At 42.8% G+C, this 21,847-nt stretch overlaps 1 protein-coding gene across 2 annotated transcripts in view; it reads left to right on the forward strand.

The window, feature by feature from the left end:
• The window catches only part of GABRD (gamma-aminobutyric acid type A receptor subunit delta), a 51,187-nt gene extending 43,276 nt beyond the window's left edge, over window positions 1-7,911 (forward strand). For both annotated transcript variants that reach the window (XM_075604842.1, XM_075604841.1), the window contains exons 6-9: window positions 577-714; window positions 987-1,142; window positions 1,436-1,647; window positions 7,138-7,911. In XM_075604842.1, coding sequence (XP_075460957.1) covers window positions 577-714; window positions 987-1,142; window positions 1,436-1,647; window positions 7,138-7,434 — 803 coding nt within the window. In that variant the 3' untranslated portion in view covers window positions 7,435-7,911. The remainder of the gene's footprint in view (window positions 1-576; window positions 715-986; window positions 1,143-1,435; window positions 1,648-7,137) is intronic.
• Window positions 7,912-21,847: the final 13,936 nt, after the last annotated feature.

The raw sequence follows: 21,847 nt of genomic DNA on the forward strand, positions 1-21,847 counted from the left end.
CTGGACTTATACCGAAAAGAACTGCAAAAATTTGGCAGGGTTGACACAAGGGTGTGCTTCCCCTCCAAACCTAGCGCTTCACACTATTACATCGGCTAAAGCACACACGAATTACACTAATGTGTTGATTTTTAACATGATGAATTCATTTGAAAATGTTTTAAACACAATAATGTATATGAAACAAGAAGAGGTCAGAGCACCATATTCCCAGAATGCGACGTATTGGTGAAAGTTGGTGACTTTTTTGTTTCTTCCAGTCTTTTCTAGGTGTAAATCCCATTTTGGTTTTGGAAAACTCCATATCTAGTTTTCTTTGTTTACTTCAGAAAGGGTTATATGAGAAATATTTGGGAATTTCAATGTGAACAGAAAGTAGAGCAATGCCTAAAGGGCTACGTTTTCTCTCGTACAGGATATATATATATTTTTAAATAATTTGTTTAACTGGTGTATAACAGATCACACATTTTCACAGCTAGGTTTATAGCATAATGTTTACATTTTAAGAACCTGATGTTGTTGCACAATAAAATCATTCAAAGCAATCACCTATAATTCATGATCAATTGGCAGATGGATATTCCTCAGAAGATATTCTATACCACTGGTCAGAAACCCAGGACCAGATCCATGGACTGGATAAACTTGAGCTGCCCCAGTTCACTATTACAAATTACAGATTCACAAGAGAGCCAATGAACTTCAAATCAGGTAACAGGCGTGAATGTGGACACATGGGCGTTAGATAAATGGCTATACCTCTGCAATAGATATGTATATTTCTTGTATTAACCCATTTTAGCCAAACAAATGAAAGCTAAAGTCTCAGAGCTGGAAGGTTTCATTTAAACTATGGATATTGTGTGTTTTGTTTTGTTTAAACTGCCTTCTCTTCTCGCTTATTGACAGTGGTTATGTGATCAGTATGTTTACTTTGAAATAACTATGTACTACGAGTGATTATAGCTTACTCTCTTTTCCAGCTGGTCAGTTTCCCAGACTGAGTCTTCGCTTCCAGCTGAGAAGAAATCGGGGAGTTTACATAATACAATCCTACGTACCGGCAATCCTACTAGTGGCTATGTCATGGGTTTCATTCTGGATCAGCCAGTCAGCTGTACCTGCCAGAGTCTCATTGGGTAAAATAGTCTCAATTAGATGGAGGGAAATTGCCATCAGATGTTGGTGAATTATCTATATGAGAAATGTAGGGACTTTCCAGTATAATTACCCATTTTATGGCCAGTACTATTTACCAGTATACAACCTTCTTTGGGACAGTTGTTAGGTTATATCTGTTTTATTTACTTCACATTTGCACATATAAAGTCCAATTGATCATAACGTTATGATAAGATGTTACCTTTGTATATCTTGCATTGCTTAATATAATTCAGAGTACACGTTAGTATTGTATGTTTTTATTTGCCAGGTATCACCACAGTGCTCACAATGACCACGGTGATGGTCAGTGCTCGATCTTCTCTGCCTAGAGCATCTGCCATCAAAGCCTTGGATATCTACTTCCTGATCTGCTATGTGTTTGTGTTTGCGGCCCTGGTGGAATATGCCTTTGCTCACTTCAATGCAGATTACATGAAGAAACAGAGAGTCACCACAAAGACTAGCAAGCAGAACAGAAAGGTCAGACAACATGCTTAATACAAGAAGGAGTTTTTAATTGTACAACATGCCTCATTTTTTTTAATGTGTCCACATTTATCTACCTCAGATAAAGAAAGATTGAGTACACATAGCCAGTGTTCAAACATGCATCAAACCTGTATTTTACACAGCTGTTTAAGTAGGAGCTTTAGCTGGATAAACCCTCTCACAGACTGAACCGACTCTGTAACTGTGTAACTATTTACTAAAACATAACCACAAAAGGAACTATGAATTAAGAGCCAGGAGCGGAACTGGGTATATTGTTTAGAAAAATAGACTAAACGTATCATTTAGTGAATGCATGCACTTACATTAACACTGCACACTAGGAGAATGCTATATTTTATACTGCGTTGTGGGATGAGTGATTAAATCAATAGGGCAAAGATTCATAACACAGAATTAAACACAGGCAAAACGCCATCAATTTGTGTATTTTGGCATAAAATTTTCTTAGTATTCTCAAACTTCAGTTAAAAAATGGTAATGTCAGGTGATGTCTGGCCTCACACTATTGTGTGGTATTATTCGAGCCTATTAATAAGCCTTGTTTCCACTGATTGTCAAGGCCCCGGCAACGAAGTCATCCAGAAACGTGGCTCTTATCTGTCACAACGGTCAAGCACTGTCGTGAAGTCAAACAAAAATGTAAATACCGAATACCACGTCAGCTCTTACATTATTGCGACTTGAAAAGATATACGTTTAATATAAAATCGTAAAGTGCAAAACACTTCCATGTAACACTATCGTTCACATCAAACTGTCTGAAAGTTGGAAAACAAAATTCATTATTCTCAAGAAGCCTGTGATGTATGAACAGTTATATTGATATGGCGGATGACGTGAAAAAACAATCAAAAACCTATTGTGCAATGAATAGTTATCACTGCCTCTTAGGCTGAGTCCCTGCTGGCGCAGAGCGCGCTTTGTGCGCTTACCTTAGTCAATGTGGATCGTCACATCCACGCTCACGCTGTGCGCACGCACTCATGTGCGGACACACACGCTCACCCACGCTCGGCACTTAGATAAACAAAATAAACTGACTTTCGAGCACGCTCAGCTTGACTGCAACGCCCCCCTGCTCATGCTTGCGATATAGCTAGGATAGCCAAGCGCTCATGCTTGGAGAGCTGGTGACGTCACCGCTCTCAAGCATGAGCGCGGTCAGTGCCAGTGTGGCCACAGCCTTAGATCTCTAAGTAAATCTACAGGTTGTTGTTGTACAGTGTTTGTCATCGTGGTTACCAATTTAATTTAATTTTAAATATTTAATTTCTCTGAAACGTTTCAAGCAAATTGTTTGAAAATGTTGTACAAGTTGCAAAATAATACATTTAATGCTTCGTATCAAGAATCTGGTCAATGAGATGTACCGGTTTATTTTTATCACTTCAAAAAATGTATTCCAAGATGGGGGCTGCACCGATTTGGTTGAAACCTCTGGTTGATCTAAGTTGGGGTGGCAGAAAGGTACCCTCAAATTTAATCAGAATCGCTCAAGGCTTTTGGCCTGTGGAGAGAGAACACACAAACAACAAACACACAACCAAAGTGGCCACAATGTTTAGTTATGTCTTCGTTTCGCACACTCATCCAATTATTAACAATAGTATCAAGTGTATCTGCAAAATAAAAACATAAATAAAACAACTGTATAGAGCTACATACATTCATGTTATACTAGATATTTATACATGTTGAGAGACCTGATCTGTGTGGTTGATTTCAAGTGCTAGTTGTATTAAGTGTGAAGTTAGACCCAGAAGGAAAGGGAAGTGCTGTGTATACTAGTGTATACTAGCAGGGGTGGTTGAATTTGTAGAGTGTAAAGTGGGTTTATTTCTTTTTAAAGGGTGTGGTAATTGAAGCCTGTAACTTGTTTCCCCCTTTCTCTTGCCTGAGGCAGAGTGGGTATGGTTAGTTAATTGCTAACCTGACACACCTGGTGGGTGTCCCTATTTAAACAGAGGCTTCTAACGAATTCTGGGCTTGTAAATACTGATCTGTGTGGTTGATTTCAAGTGCTGCTTGTATTAAATGTGCAGTTAGACCCAGAAGCAGTTTAACCAAGGAAGCGGTTAAACAAGGTATAGTATATTGAACAGTTTATTGTTGATACTTATAAACTTCATAGTTGCTATAATAAGCAGGACTGAAAATGTCACTCAATGCACATCTTGCCACATGTATGTGCACTTGGAGCAGCTGTTCCGAGGAGCATACCGCTGTAAGAAATGTGAGCGGGTGGCCTCTTTAGAGTCAGAGATTGCTGATCTGAAGAGGCAACTTGCAATATTGAGGGACATTGGCAATCTTGAAAAGGGTTTAGAGCTCACTGAGCAGGCTCTTCTAGTGGTGCAGATGGTGGCGCTGTTAGTGAGGAGCAGGTAGGTAGCTTGGTTGCTGTTAGTGTGGAGCAGGTATGTAGCTGGGTAACAGTTAGAAGGGGAAGCAGGGGCAATAGGGAGAGGCAGGTCATTTCTGAGCTGATCCATCTCAATAGATTTGCCATATTGAGTGAAGATATTGGGAGTGTCAGGGCAGAAATGGCAAGGCTGGGGGAGACTGGTTCCTCTAGCAGCCAGGGGAATAATTCCTCCAGCACAGTGGGGACTCAGGATGCTCAGATACCAAGAAAGATTGTGGTGGTAGGGGACTCCATTATTAGGAAGGTAGATGGGGCAATCTGTTGCCATGACCGCATGAACCGAACAGTTTGTTGTCTCCCGGGAGCTTGGGTTCGGCACATTGCGGATCGGGTAGACAGCTTGTTGGGGGGGCTGGGATTGACCCGGCGGTCTTGGTATATGTTGGCACCAATGACAAAGTTAGAGAAGGATGGAGGGTCCGAAAAAATGATTTCAGGGATCTAGGCCAAAAGTTTATACAAGGACATCGAAGGTGTTTTCTGAAATACTACCAGTGCCATGCGCTACCGCAGGGAGACAGTCAGAGATTAGGGAGGTTAATGCATGGCTAAGAAAGTGGTGTAGGAATGAGGGATTAATTTTTTTAGAGCACTGGGACTCCTTTTCTGAGAAGTGCATCTATATTCTAGGGACGGATTGCACCTCAATGAAGAGGGATCTTCTGTGCTAGGGGGGAGAATGTTAAAAAGATTGGAGGCAAGTTTAAACTATGATGGAGGGGGAGGGGAATGAAACAGATAACAAGCTAAATAGAATAGAAGAGGAAACAAGGGGTTATGGAGGTAGAATGGGGGCAAGTGCGAGTTTGACAAGCAATGAGGCACCCATAGTACATACAGATAATACTAGAAACCTATTAAAGACTAAACCAAGTTGGCGCAGAAAGAAAGGAGAAGATAAGATAATAGTACCAGCTGAAAAAAAACCTTAAATGCATGCTTGCTAATGCAAGAAGCCTGACAGATAAAATGGGGGACCTTCAATTAATAGCTGCAAGGGAGCAGTATGATTTCATAGGCATTACTGAAACATGGTGGGATGAAACTCATGACTGGACAGTTAATTTAGAGGGTTATTCCCTTTTTCGGAAGGATCGAGCAAATAGAAGAGGAGGTGGAGTATGTTTATATGTTAAACCGGATCTAAAACCTATTATAAGGGAAGATGTTTATGAAGGATATTATGAAAATGTAGAGACCTTGGGGATAGAAATTAACAGTGGAGGTAAAAGTATAAATAAAATGTTTGTAGGGATATGCTATAAACCACCAAATATTGGTGAGATTAAGGAAGGTAAAATACTTTTGCAAATGGAGAAGGCATCAAAACTAGGTCATGTTTGCATAATAGGTGATTTTAATTATCCAGACATAGACTGGGGCAATGAGATTAGCATTACAACAAAAAGGAACAGGTTTTTGGGGGTGCTTAAAGACAATTATATGACCCAAATTATCGAGGAACCAACCAGGAGAGGGGCAATACTGGATTTGGTAATATCAAACAATGTAGAAGTAATAACAAATATTCAAGTCCTGGAACATTTGGGTAACAGTGATCATAACATGGTCTCATTTGAAATAAATTATCAAAAAAAAGATTACTTGGGTTCAACAAAGACCTTAAACTTTAGAAAAGCAGATTTTAATAAACTGAGGTCCAATCTACAAGTAATACATTGGAGATGATGTTTTTGCAGGGAAAATGTAGAAGATAAATCTGAAGTCTTTAAAACATTGTTAGAAAAGCACACTTATCTTGCATTAAACAGGCAATGGATGGAAGGGAAGTAAACATAATTATGCCCCTTTACAAAGCATTAGTAAGACCACACCTTGAATATGAAGTACAATTTTGGGCACCACTCCTTAGGCTGCGTCCATAGGACTGCAGCCGTGCTGAGGCGTGCGGAGGCTGAGGGAAAGCGGGTGCTTTCCCTGGCCTTGGTTCGCGCGCCATCCAGGGGCGTGTTGGGGGGGGGGGGGGGCTGTGATGTCACGGAGCTGGTTCGCCCTTATTGGGCGAACCGCTCACGTGACCAGCCCTGCGCTCTCTTGAGCGCTTGAATTGAAAATTTTGCTAAGACTTACGCTTCCACGCGCTTTCAGAAGCGTAAGCGAGCCCCTGCTAAAGCCGCTCTCATTGCGGCTGCAGGGGCTCACTGCCGAGCAGAGCGCGCCTCAGCACGGGTCAGCGCATAAGCGCTGACCATGCCCGAGGCCTTAGAAAAGACATTATGGAACTATAGAGAGTGCAGAGAAGAGCCACCAAATTAATAAAGGGGATGGACAATCTAACTTATGAGGAGAGACTAGCTAAATTAGATTTATTTACATTAGAAAAGAAGCGTCTAAGAGGGGATATGATAACTATATACAAATATATTCCGGGACAGTACAAGCAGCTTTCAAATGAACTATTCATCCCAAGGGCAGTACAAAGGACTCTGGGGCATCCCTTTAGGTTGGAGGAAAGGAGATTTTACCAGCAACAAAGGAAAGGGTTCTTTACAGTAAGGGCAGTTAAAATGTGGAATTCATTACCCATGGAGACTGTGATGGCAGATACAATAGATTTGTTCAAAAAAAGGTTGGACATCTTTTTAGATGGGAAAGGTATACAGGGATATACTAAATAAGTAAACATGGGAAGGATGTTGATCCAGGGATTATACTCATTGCCAATTCTTGGAGTCGGGAAGGAATTTATTTTTCCCCTTATGAGATATCATTGGATGATATGACACTGGGTTTTTGTTTGCCTTCCTCTGGATCAATAAGTAAGTATCGATATAGGATAAAGTATCTGTTGTCTAAATTTAGCATAGGTTGAACTTGATGGATGCATGTCTTTTTTCAACCTCATCTACTATGTAATTATGTAACTATGTAAGTATTTCAGGGCAAAGCCTTTCCATTAGCAAAAGGTGTTTAAAAGGTGTCCAAGCATCACAATGAACGTGGTTTGAAGTGCGAGTAATAGTCAGCATGGACCAAGATGTCACAGGATGTAATCTCCCCTTTCATTACAGATATCTATGAAGGATGGAGAACATGCGATTGTGTTAGTTTCCCTTTCAGTACTGGGGTCGAATCCAGATTTATCCATTACTAACAGGCATCGAATTCCCCAAAACATAAGCATACCTGACGATATGGGAACAGGACAAAAAAAGAGCCTCCACAAATCAACACTTGAGCGGCAGGGAAGATTAAAGTCCTTACTGAAGCCCATAGATGCAGATACCATCGATGTTTATGCTAGGGCAGTTTTCCCAGCAGCCTTTGCAGCAGTTAACATCATCTACTGGGTAGCCTACACAACGTAAAACAATATTGTGAATCAGGCTGAAAATACCTCCACAGAACATTTTAACGAGTCAGCAGAAAAAGAAAAAAAACTAGAAAAGAGGGATAGACAAAGATATATATGCGAGCGGCAGGTCTATGTTTTGATATACTACTATAAAACAAACAGCAAAACAAGAGAGTACAACTAAAGAAGATGCGATCGTCTCCCCTCCCCCTCAACGCACTTGTATGTAGATGAACGAGAAATGTAAACTTTATTGGAATTTGTATAATCAAATATGTTCTTGAACAAGAAAAAATAGCAACGCAAATGTAAACAAGGTGCACGTGTCTCAAATAAAGTTATTTGTGGAAAAAAAAAGTCAGCAGAGTACAAGCAGTAGAGCCTGTTTATACAGTCTAAAAAGTGTCAAAAAAGCACTGTATGTTTAATTTTTTATGTTATTGTGATAGTGAAAAAACAGGCGCTATACTATAAGTGATCACTATTAATAATAACGTGACAGTATAAAAGCAATATAAGCTGTGAACAATAAATAAACGTGTAATTAACGTGTCAAGTGAATAAATAAATAAAGATTATAACGCCCTGCTCAAACCCTTCTGGCAGGGCCTGTCTTCTCTGGTCCCCAAATTGAAGAATGGAAGTCTTGTAACCCAGGGGGAGCATAAAGGGAGACAAAACACAACAATCTAAGTGCAGACAGTGAGTGGGTGGGTGGATGGGTGAATGACAGTGGGTGGGTGGGTGAATGTTGAATGTGGGTGGGTGAATGACGGTGGGAGAGAGTGACTAGGTGACAGTGACTATGACAGTGACTGGGTGGGTGGGAGACAGTGACTGGGTGGGTGGGAGACAGTGACTGGGTGGGTGGGAGACAGTGACTGGGTGGGTGGGAGACAGTGACTGGGTGGGTGGGAGACAGTGGGTGGGTGGGAGACAGTGACTGGGTGGGTGGGAGACAGTGACTGGGTGGGTGGGAGACAGTGACTGGGTGGGTGGGAGACAGTGACTGGGTGGGTGGGAGACAGTGGGTGGGTGGGAGACAGTGACTGGGTGACTGAGTGAGTGACAGTGACTGGGTGGGACAGTGACTTGACAGTGACTGGGTGGGTGACAGTGACTTGGTGAGTGACAGTCAGTGACTGGGTGGGTGACGGTGACAGTGGGTTATGGCTTGGCTTTTCTTCCCCCTCTGTCCCACTTTGGGAGCGGGGGGAAGCGGGCCCTGCTTGCCCTGCGCATGCGTGCCGGGACCGCGGGGAATCGGCGCCATTTTTTTAAACTTTTTTTTTTTAAATTTATTTAATTAACTGGTGCCCGGCCGCGCAGGGGGCCCGGCCTGACCCACGGGGCCCGGGAAGCAGTACACTTTGTCCCCCCTGTGCCCCCCCTGTTTGCGGCCCTGGATCCAATGGGGGCAGCGTGGGTCCCCGGGGGGTCCCTGCATCTCTGGGAGTCCCTGCGGGTCTTCGGGGGTCTTCCAGGTGTCCCTGTGGGTCTCCGGTATCAATCCTGTGCAATAAAAATAAAATTGCAGCCAGTTTCATTACCTTAGGGGCTAACCGTTACGGTAATAAAAGGTAATTAATTGTAGCAGGCACTGCTTTACCACTATGCCAGTCAATGTCTTCGCCCTCCAATTCCGACTGCAGCAGGAACCTCTTGATCCTCTACACAATGCTCCCCAATATCTGGTAAGTTCTTTTCTTCTTTCTTCAGTCTTCTCTTCTTTCATTGTAATCCAATCCAATGGGGCGGATGTTGTTCCGTCAGCTTCTTAAGCTTAAATGAGATGACAGGTGTTATATAAGGCCTGTGATGTCACATTTGAGTGTCAAATGGTACACCCCCAATCCGATTGGCTGGTGTACCATGTGACAGATTCTTTTTCTTTTTAAGGATGTGACATCATCAAAAGGGAGGTAAGCCAGACAATCAGGAAGACTATGCTTCCCTCCCTTTAAGATGTCACCAAAAAAATTGTTGCCATCACGTTACTCCAATCAATCAGATTGGGAGATATACCATGTGAGGCATCAGATGGCACACCCCCAATCTGATTGGTTGTATCATGTGACAGCATCCATTTTCTTTCAAAGGATGTGACGTCATCTTAAAGTGAGGGACGTCACAGCCTTTAAAAAAATGGAAGCCGTCACATGGTACTACAACCAACCACACGTTTTACTGCACGATAAAACAATGCAAAATCGCTTGGCTCTGCACTGATTTTATCGCGGTTTAGTGAATAAGCCCCATAGTGTTTTAAACCACTTAGAATGGCACATCAATGCAACCGAAAGACCTTAAATGTATTGGCATTGAATAGATGGACCCAGATTGGAAAGGAGGAGACAGTACCAAAAAGATCTCCCAGGGGGAAACCTACTGGATCTACACTCTTAAAACTCTAGCCCCACTAGGTCTAAATATAGATATAGATTGTATTTGTATCATTCTCAAATGTATGGTACATCCCCTTCTCTAAATAACAGTTTACCTGTGCTCCATTTCACCATTTCTTGTTATGAACCAAATTGTGGATCTACACAATTGGGACTTTGATCAAACCCACTGTCTTTCCATGATTAAACAACAGTGCAAACATAATCCACCTAGTTTTGTTTGGACAATGCTCTTTAAAAATTATATCATAGTCCTTTATCACAGGGGAGCGCAAACTTTAGTCTTGCTTGCCCCGGTTCTGACTCCCCCCTTCCTTGCATTCATGTTAAATGATGCTACAGGGTCACGTGATGTCATGTGACCCACGGCGTCATTTGACGTGTGTGACGTCACATGACCCCGCAGTGTCATTGCCATGGCGATGCGTCACACAGCCGGCTGAAGCAAGGTAAGTGGAGTGTTGCAGGGGCCTTATGCGATCACCCAGCATTTAATTTAAATGCCTTGGGGAAGAGCGCGGGGCCTCTGCAACGGCCCATGCCCCCCCAGACAAATCTCCCACCCCCCGGGGGGGCGCGTCTCCCAGTTTGTGCACTGCTGCTTTATCAAATCAATTTTTTCTTTCCTTTTACCTAGACAATATATTTATATATCATGTAGTCAATATGATAATTAACTCAATGTTGCATATGGTGTATAGAATCATTCCGTATGTCCCACCAATATATGGATCTATATGATCAACATATCAATTTGGTATTCAAAACAAACAAACACTATTTCGGAATGTGTTTTCTTCAATGAATTTCTTTATAGCCCATAGTCAATTTAAAAACACCCTTATTCAAACCCGTTCCCCCCTATGTGTGTCTTTTAAACACTATATATTCACTATTTAGTGTATTCTATAATGTATCCAACAAGAAACATCTATATTACAATTTTTTTCTCTCACACTATGAGACACATTTGTACGTACTCCTCTATATTTAAGAACTAATACACTTAGATTTGGTTAAATAGTATCTAAGTACCTGTCATCTTAATATATAAAATCGAATGGTTAGTGAGGTTAGTGCTATCTACGGTGAATCTGATTGGTCCGTGACTCTCATTGGCCAAGAGGTACGCCCCACTGTGACATCACCTCCTTCACTCTCACACACTTGCTGTCACAACACACGCCCAGAACCTCTGAGGACTCCTTGGTAAGTTGACATATCACACTGTCACCCCCCACACTCACACACAACCCTGTACACACAGTCACCCCCTCACACTCACACACTCAGTGTCACACTCAACACTGTACACACACTCACACTCAACCCTGTACACACACACACACACACACACACTGTCACCCCTGTGTACACACACATTCACACTCACCCCTGTCAAACAACAACCTGTACACACACACACACACACACACACACACACTGTCAGCCCTGTGTACACACACACACTGTCAGGCCTGTGTACACACACACACACACTCTCACCCCTGTGTACACACACACACATCTTACACATTCCACACATTCACACTCACCCATTACCTTTATTGTCCCTGTGCACATCATCTCTTTTCATCCCGCTCTCTGGCCACATGCCCGTCTAAACCGCTCATATATGCCCGCCGCCGCGCACATTACACCGCCCGCGTCCATTACCTTTATTGTCCCTGTGCACATCATCTCTTGCCGCCGCGCACATTACACCGGCCGCTCTCTGGCCACATACCCGTGTAAACCGTTCATATATGCCCGACGACGCGCACATTACACCGCCCGCATGCGTCCATTAACTTTATTGTCCCTGTGCACACGCGCGCACATTACACCCCCTCCGCTCACCTCTCCCGGCGCTCCCCTCATCTCCATCCCCGGCGGGGGAACAGCCAGCGGACCCCCTTCCTCCCTCGCGGCGCCTCATCTCCATCCCCGGCGGGGGAACAGGCAGCGGACCCCCTCCCTCGCGGCGCCTAAGATGGCGGCGCAACCGAAAGGACACCCTTCTTCCCTCGCGGCGCCGAGTGAGAAGATGGCGGCGGCCGGAAGTAGAGGTAGGTGTCGCGTGTGTGTCGCTCTAGGTGACGTGTGTGTGTGTGTCACTGTGTGTCTGTGTGACAGTGTGTGTGTGTGTGTGACACTGTGTGTGTGTGTGTGTGACACTGTGTGTGTGTGTGTGTGTGTGTGTGTGTGTGTGTGTGTGTGTGACACTGTGTGTGTGTGTGTGTGACACTGTGTGTGTGTGTGTGTGTGTGTGACACTGTGTGTGTGTGTGACACTGTGTGTGTGTGTGTGTGACACTGTGTGTGTGTGTGTGACACTGTGTGTGTGTGTGTGTCACACTGTGTGTGTGTGTCGCCCCCCCTGCCTTTCATGCCCCCCCGCCTTTCACGCCCCCCCCCCCCTGCCTTTCATGCCCCCCCCCTGGCTTTCACGCCCCCCCCCCCCTGCCTTTCACGCCCCCCCCTGCCTTTCACACCCCCCCCTGCCTTTCACGCCCCCCCCCTGCCTTTCACGCCCCCCCTGCCTTTCACACCCCCCCTCACGGCCTCCGGGCAACGCCGGGTATATCAGCTAGTATATAAATAAGGTTCTAAATTTCCATTAGATGATGATGATGTATAAGAGTTAGTGTATACATTGCAACATTTAGATAGATTGTGAACAATCAATACTAACATTCAACACCTCCTCAATTGGTCTAATAATTGTATCCATCCAAATTACTTGCAGTCAACACCAGAAGTATTTCCTCTCTCTTTAAAAGTCCTGAGTCTAATTTTGACTGTAGAGAACTCTAAACTAGTTCTAACTATTTGTTATATTTTTCTTTTTATATTTTAAAGTGTCCTACACAAATAATTTATTTTCCACAATTAGACACACTGTAAAGTATATTATGTATTTTAAGTCCCTATGAACCATATTGCCCTGAAGAGGTTAACATCTGATGGTATAAATGATATGAGGAGAACAGCACAAGGATTACCCCTGAGGAAACTAACCGGCAAAACGCGTTGGGTTGAACCTGTGAGGTCACCGTACTTTTCTAGTCTCTCTGAACAGAGAGATATTATTTGAACTGGCAACACACGCTGTGGATACATTTACACAGGAAGAGCTGAGATGCCGGGACGCTATGGCGAAACAGCCGATAGCCACTGAAAAGCGTGTTACGCCTTGCCCATATAATATGGGCATGCTAGAGATATACCCTCTCTAACACGCTTATGTCCTAGCTCCGTTTTTGAGTGTGCTACCTTTCAACTTTAAATTTTTGGCATTAAACCTTTTACAGTTTCACACTATGGGGCACGCGCTTCTCTTTTTTCTTTCCTAACAGATCTATGTGGATGCAGGTAATCCTATAAGAAGCTGCAAACCTGTCCTGGAACTAATATAATTTTGGACAAAATTTACTATTTACTGAATCTGTATTGCCTATCTTATTTGTAGACACTCTCACTATTATATAACGTCTTTATAGCTGTTGCGTTCTGTCTGTATTCATCTATTGTCTAGTATATAGACTATATTTCTATCTGGTATTATTGTTCTATTTAGCGCTAATTATTGTTCTGTTTTATATATATACTAGCTGATATAACCGGCGTTGCCCGGAGGCCGTGAGGGGGTGTGTGAAAGGCAGGGGGGGGCGTGAAAGGCAGGGGGGGGGGCGTGAAAGGCAGGGGGGGCGTGAAAGGCAGGGGGGGGGCGTGAAAGGCAGGGGGGGGGCGTGAAAGGCAGGGGGGGGGGCGTGAAAGGCGGGGGGGGCATGAAAGGCAGGGGGGGCGACACACACACACAGTGTGACACACACACACAGTGTCACACACACACACACAGTGTCACACACACACACACACACACACACACACACACACACACACACACACACACACACACACACACACACACACACACACACACACACACACACACACACACACACACACACTGTCACACACACACACAGTGTCACACACACACACTGTCACACAGACACACTGTCACACAGACACACAGTGACACACACACACACACACGTCACCTAGAGCGACACACACGCGACACCTACCTCTACTTCCGGCCGCCGCCATCTTCTCACTCGGCGCCGCGAGGGAAGAAGGGTGTCCTTCCGGTTGCGCCGCCATCTTAGGCGCCGCGAGGGAGGAAGGGGGTCCGCTGCCTGTTCCCCCGCCGGGGATGGAGATGAGGGGAGCGCCGGGAGAGGTGAGCGGAGGGGGTGTAATGTGCGCGCGTGTGCACAGGGACAATAAAGTTAATGGACGCGTGCGGGCGGTGTAATGTGCGCGTCGGCGGGCATATATGAGCGGTTTACACGGGTATGTGGCCAGAGAGCGGCCGGTGTAATGTGCGCGGCGGCAAGAGATGATGTGCACAGGGACAATAAAGGTAATGGACGCGTGCGGGCGGTGTAATGTGCGCGGCGGCGGGCATATATGAGCGGTTTAGACGGGCATGTGGCCAGAGAGCGGGATGAAAAGAGATGATGTGCACAGGGACAATAAAGGTAATGGGTGAGTGTGAATGTGTGGAATGTGTAAGATGTGTGTGTGTGTACACAGGGGTGAGAGTGTGTGTGTGTGTGTGTGTACACAGGCCTGACAGTGTGTGTGTGTACACAGGGCTGACAGTGTGTGTGTGTGTGTGTGTGTGTGTGTGTGTGTGTGTGTGTGTGTGTGTGTGTGTGTGTGTGTGTGTGTGTGTGTGTGTGTGTGTGTACAGGTTGTTGTTTGACAGGGGTGAGTGTGAATGTGTGTGTACACAGGGGTGACAGTGTGTGTGTGTGTGTGTGTGTGTGTGTACAGGGTTGAGTGTGAGTGTGTGTACAGTGCTGAGTGTGACACTGAGTGTGTGAGTGTGAGGGGGTGACTGTGTGTACAGGGTTGTGTGTGAGTGTGGGGGGTGACAGTGTGATATGTCAACTTACCAAGGAGTCCTCAGAGGTTCTGGGCGTGTGTTGTGACTGCAAGTGTGTGAGAGTGAAGGAGGTGATGTCACAGTGGGGCGTACCTCTTGGCCAATGAGAGTCACGGACCAATCAGATTCACCGCAGATAGCACTAACCTCACTAACCATTCGATTTTATATATTAAGATATATATACGCGCACACACACACATAGCGAAGCTCTCAAAGTTTCACGGCATCATCAAATCGAAGTCTGGATTAGCAAACAATCTGAGGTAAATTCCCTCTAATCTCTTTGACCCAATGAAAGCTTGTGTGAAAAAGAGCCCACACAGTGCACCAAATCAGGAAATTAAAGTACATTTAATGTCACACAAAATAAAAAGAAAAGGTCTTAAGTAAAAATGAGTGGACTTAGTAAAATAGTGTAGTATGTGCAGGCATTCTTTGTAGATAGGAGTGAAGACATTGCATGGACATAGAATTGTATATTAGCTACTCCCCCCTATACCCACTAAAAAAGAGAGTATCACTTCTGTTTGAAGGCTCCTTCCATTAATTTAAGAGGATTCTTTTATTTCTGTGTTTCATTATATCTTCTGTAACTGATTTGTAGATTTAGGCCCTTATGCTATTACGTGTGCAGATATGACGTCCTTGTGTCTCTTTCTTCGTTTTTGTTTTCTTCTATCCAGTCAGAATGCTGAATAAAAAGAATAGCATTTCTTTAAAAAGAAACAGAGTGGGAGGAGATTTCGGTATCTACTGTATTTCTGGAGAACGGGTTTCTTAACTGCCATGTAAACAATACTTAGCAACATAGTTACATTTTTATTCCTCCCTTGATTATTACAAACAAAGAGACGAGTATAAAATTAAATGTTAAGGTTTTTTTGCAAAAGACTTCTCTCCAAACCCCCTGAATATAGTGACATCTCCATAGATAATGTCTGATGATTGCAGCTGTTATGGAGCATCGTGGACATTTATCATCTACTGATTGCTTGAGCATATGACTAATCTTCGGGGATATAGACTCTGTGTAGCAATTTATACATAATTTCTTGATAAATCGTCAATGATCTTGACCTCAATGAATGTGTGAAGGCTCTTTTTATATCAGCTTTAGGGATGTGTGCAAAATCTATTGTCCATTTATCTTTTTGTAAATATTGGCATATTTATGAATCAAATCGATTTTTTTATATCTCCCTGTGACAATTGTCCAAGTATACCTTGAGTGCAGTCTCTATCTTTGAAGAAGGCACATAAATGCCTTGTTTGTTTTTCATATCTGTTGTGTTAAAGTGAATGGATTGAAAGGTCTACCCTATTCAAAAGATCCCCTTCTTGGTATCTCGCTTCCCCTTCTGAAAGTCTGGTATCTCCCTTCCCCTTCCTGAAAGTCTGGTATCTCGCTTCCCCTTCCTGAAAGTCTGTTATCTCCCTTCCCCTTCCTGAAAGTCTGGTATCTCGCTTCCCCTTCCTGAAAGTCTGTTATCTCCCTTCCCCTTCCTGAAAGTCTGGTATCTCGCTTCCCCTTCCTGAAAGTCTGGTATCTCGCTTCCCCTTCCTGAAAGTCTGGTATCTCGCTTTCCATTCCTGAAAGTCTGGTATCTCGCTTCCCCTTCCTGAAAGTCTGGTATCTCGCTTCCCCTTCCTGAAAGTCTTGTATCTCGCTTCCCCTTCCTGAAAGTCTGGTATCTCGCTTCCCCTTCCTGAAAGTCTGGTATCTCGCTTCCCCTTCCTGAAAGTCTGGTATCTCGCTTCCCCTTCATGAAAGTCTGGTATCTCGCTTCCCCTTCATGAAAGTCTGGTATCTCGCTTCCCCTTCCTGAAAGTCTGGTATCTCGCTTCCCCTTCATGAAAGTCTGGTATCTCGCTTCCCCTTCCTGAAAGTCTGGTATCTCGCTTCCCCTTCATGAAAGTCTGGTATCTCGCTTCCCCTTCCTGAAAGTCTGGTATCTCGCTTCCCCTTCCTGAAAGTCTGGTATCTCGCTTCCCCTTCATGAAAGTCTGGTATCTCGCTTCCCCTTCCTGAAAGTCTGGTATCTCGCTTCCCCTTCCTGAAAGTCTTGTATCTTGCTTCCCCTTCCTGAAAGTCTGGTATCTTGCTTCCCCTTCCTGAAAGTCTGGTATCTCGCTTCCCCTTCCTGAATGTCTGGTATCTCGCTTCCCCTTCATGAAAGTCTGGTATCTTGCTTCCCCTTCCTGAAAGTCTGGTATCTCGCTTCCCCTTCCTGAAAGTCTGGTATCTCACTTCCCCTTCCTGAAAGTCTTGTATCTTGCTTCCCCTTCCTGAAAGTCTAGTATCTTGCTTCCCCTTCCTGAAAGTCTGGTATCTAGCTTCCCCTTTCTGAAAGTCTGGTATCTAGCTTCCCCTTCCTGAAAGTCTGGTATCTCGCTTCCCTTCCTGAAAGTCTGGTATCTCGCTTCCCCTTCCTGAAAGTCTTGTATCTAGCTTCCCCTTCCTGGAAGTCTGGTATCTCGCTTCCCTTCCTGAAAGTCTGGTATCTTGTTTCCCTACCACCTTCCCCCCCAAATCCTCCCTCTAAGGAAATTAAAGTTTGAAGTCGCACGCCATAATCTTAACGGTCAGTGTACAGAATCTCATGTATACGTCACCTCAGATACACGCAAAAAGTAACCTGTGATCCACTGCTCTCTAACTCGATAAGGGAAGGGCCGCTGCAATCCAGGTACAGGATAAACAAAAAATGAAGAGTAGAGGTTCCACAGATTTTATAAATGCAATAATTCATTGAAGCCACTATATTTGGCTTCAATAACTAATTGCATTTATAAAATCCGTGGAGCCTCTACTCTTCCTTTTTTGATAATAATGCATATTTGTGATTGGTGTCACTGTAAGGGCTTCTTCTCAGCACAGACCATTTACTTTTCATGTGCTCATGATTTTAATAACGCTTAGTCGTTGTCATACTCCTGATGGGCTTTTTTATATCTTGAATATTACATTACATTTAGATGATACAAATGCTTGAACATCTGTCAACAATATCCTCCAATTAAAGGATGTCTCCAATTTTGTTGAATTGAGCTGTGTAATTACAAACAAATCTTGTAATCTCTTTGCTTTTATTTTAAGATCTAATAATTAAATTCTCTCCCCACCTTTACTTCTATAATAGGCTCATTAAAGACATGCAGTAGAATACCCCTCATGTGGGTACGCTTTCTAAGTATCAACACTTACTCCTCAAAAGTCTGTACTTTATTGCAATTTTGTCTGGCTGTCAAGTATATTTCAAAATTAGCGAAGGAAGATGCAAACTATGAGCGGATAGCAGCATATTTATAGAGATGGGTTTACAATGAACTCTAGTATTAATTTTCCCATCATGTGACTTTGAGATTTCTGAACCTAAAAATAGAGTACTCTATAAATTATAATTTGATGTAAACTATAAATGCGTTATAATAGTAGTTACATATACAGTTGTAGTTACATCTTCCAAATTCTTTATAGCTACTGCCAACAGCCACAGTATGTTACCGTATGAATAATGCATATACTCTGTTCTTTCTAATTCCGATACACAGAATACTGGGCTACATCAGCCCTCCATTTTATCAGCTGCACTAAACAGTAAGGGCGTGATTATAGGAGGACGCTTTCGTTTTTTTGTTGGCTCTATGAAAGCAAGGGGGGTGTGTGTATCACTAATGAGTACTACAGGTACACAGCAAGATATACTTATCTTAGAATCACATTTCTTTTCCTGCTTACAGTTGTCTTATTTGAAAAAGGAAGAGTAACGCATCTGGAAAGTTGGAGAATATTTCTTTGTGAAATCAAAAGGTAAGATTACAGCCAAACCTCGGAAAGTGCTTCAACTGTAATATATATTGTTGTTATTAAAATTGGTCTTTAGGGGCATCAAAAATTAATTGCACGCTGTTTAATCCTTTATTGGACCGAAGTGAAAAGTTTACGTAATATAATACAAAAGCTTAAGAGTCAGATCTGAAGGTATATGTCTGTGGCCTGCAAGGTATATTTAATTATAGCCGTGTAGAATTGTAGATGTGTATTTTTCTTTATTCATTGTGGTCAGTTGTGATATTGATCTCAGAAAAAGTAAGATACTTTGTAGGTTGTGATACCCTTTCATGGACAAACAGCAATCAAAAAAGGTTTTCTTGAAAACCTTGTACATTATATGTTGGCTCACTAACATAAATGTATCTCTTTTTTTTATATACCTGTTACTGAACCAGCATATCTAGTAAATAAAAAGCACTCTTTTGCAAATTAAATGCTGTATGGTGTTTGTCATTTATTTGCAGACTTTTCAGTCTAAATGCAGTGGACTAATCTCAAGGAAACCTTGAGAAAAGTCAACTGCATTAGGATCGAAACGCTGGCAAGAAAACGACATGCCGCATTTGATTTGAAAAGAGTGCTGCTCTTTATTTGCTATATACCTCTGCAATTCAGGAGTTCCAGCACCCACACGTATTACCGTAACATTTCTTTGAGTGCTCATATGCCATCTCTATACTGAAAGAACATAGTCACCGACACATGAGCTTTTGCGTCTTCACCGCTCTCTTAGGCTCCTATTACATATGGTGAGAAGAGGGGTAACCATAATAAGCAATGCCTGAACTTCCACCAAACATCGTACTATATAGAATGCTGGGGTTTGTATGAGGCTTTCAACGTTTGTGCACAGAAACATCTACGTCGAACTGTCATGTTGGTTCAGTGAACGGTATCAACACCTGCAATACATCTACTGTACATGCAACCCGATTAAAAGGCAAAGAACGCACTGTGTAAGTTTAGGAGACGTTTGTATTGTGTCTACTGTGTGAAGTTAATACTCGGCTGGAGGTTCTGAGGCATGAATTGCAAATTGGAGGTTTTTGAACAAGTAAAAGGTAAGTTAATTAATTTAACTGCACATCTCTCTTATCTAGGAACGCATTAGCATTGCCATTAGCTAACCCATGATAGTCTATTATGTACTTTCAGGACAAATGCCATTACAAGAGATTTAATTGGGGAGGCAATTAAGGCATCACATGTTCAGTTGCCATTGGTCACTTCTAATTTGGAAGCAGTCCTGTTATGCAAAAGATACCAAATTAAGACTCATCTGTAATTGGGCGTACTGGGCCTTGGAGTTCAATTACAAATTTAAATAATGAAATACTTTCTTACAGGTATAAGCTGATCACTGGCTGTTTGGGGAATGTACGGACAGGGAGCACACTTTTTAAAACCTATATGAAACTAATGGTAATGGTAAAAATGATAATAAAAAACTATGCTAAGGAACATTAAGTATGGACATCAAACCAATAAATTGTTTGAAAATGCAGTTTAATGTTATCCACCCACAATCCCTTTTGCTTTGTCATTAAATCACAAATCATCTCAGAAATATAGCTATATTTCACACAATGTTATGTATAATTCACATATTTAGAATTTTTAATAAGCATATATAGTCTTCATCAGAGATTTCCTGGATACTGATTTCATTTAATATCTTTTTATTAGCATTTTCTTTTTCCAGAAAGTACAAAAGACAAGTTGCACAATAGAGAATCCAAATAGTACATGTATGCACACCAACATGTCACATCATCTCCAAACATCCAGAGATAATACTTAAGATATATCATAGGTACAAGAAAAATCTGGTAATAAAATACGACTAGTCAACAATAATATAACCAAGAATAAAATATAAAATAGAAATAATCAAAAAAAAAATGTAAATTAACCAAGTACAGTACAATAAGTATATTACAGTAGCATTTCAGATCACATCAAAACTCAATGCAACATGCTAAATAAATCTCTGATCCAAGGAATATTTCTGACAAACACTGACCTGCGGTAAATTATTCTTCCGTCCTCTTCATTCGCCACAACTCTTCTAATTTGTTGTAGTAAATACAGCTGCAGTGGCCATTATTCAAACAAATCACGCGTTGTATACATCGGAATACGGAATTAAGACGTGAGTGCGGCGAGTGCAGAAAATGGCATTTTATAGTTCTGGTTTTTAAACACCTTAAATTGACACAGTAGCACAGTGCTGTACACATTGAAAATTCATTCATTTCATTGCACCCAAAGAAACAGAATCCATGAAATTCAACAAAGCAATCGCGATAAGCGCGGGTGCCTGAGGTGATTGGCCGCGTTCATGCTGCGTGGAGTACAGCAGAGCGCACAAAATCGGCGCCGAGATTTGTTTGAAAACATGCCGCTGCAGTTGTACCTCAAAGAGGCAGCTAAAAACGTGTTTCTCATCCGCATGTTTCATCGTAAAATAAACTTTTCCCCATGTAAGGTGGAATTTTTCAGGCATTTTTCTTTGTCTAACAGGAAGTCTTTAAATTGTCATGACCGTGAACATCTCATTTCTTAACTGGGAAATTGTGGGAGGAATTTTAGCAAATGCGAGCAACTAGGAATCTAATAATTGGTGGGCATATTTGTCACTGAGTACTGCTTTTTATAAGGTGGGAATTTATTGAAAAATCGCAAGGGGCACATGTAGGAGACACATAGCAACAGATGAATGGATACAAAGAAATGTTTGCTGTGATGCAGGGTATCATTTCTGCTTGCTGGTGAACCAAATGTAAGAAACGCAAGACATTCTGATGCACATAATTAGGGAGAGGAACTTAAACAACATCTAAGGCTGCGCTTATAGTGCTGGACATGGTGACTGCGACGTTGCGCAGCGCCGTAGCAGGTACATGCAGTCTGTCGCAGGTGCCCACAGTGGGCGCGACCACGACGGCGCTGCAGAGCGACGGAGCGGTTGCGATCGCCCGTAGTCAAAGGATTTTTACTTTTTCGGCGATCGCCTCAGGATAACTTTTCTAGTTGAAACGCGTTGAGTGTGAATACCAAGCAGGACACTCTACACAGTACCTTCTGCCTTATCGAGGAACTCTAACCCCGGAGACTCAGTGTGAGGGGACGCGAGTCTAGCAGAGCTGGGGGAGAAGAGATTGGATCCAGTCTTCAGCTGCCGGCGTCAGTTAATAGATCGAAATGCCTGTTTTGATCAGACA

This window comes from Ascaphus truei, chromosome 6 (genome assembly GCF_040206685.1).
Source record: "Ascaphus truei isolate aAscTru1 chromosome 6, aAscTru1.hap1, whole genome shotgun sequence".
Taxonomy (NCBI): domain Eukaryota; kingdom Metazoa; phylum Chordata; class Amphibia; order Anura; family Ascaphidae; genus Ascaphus; species Ascaphus truei.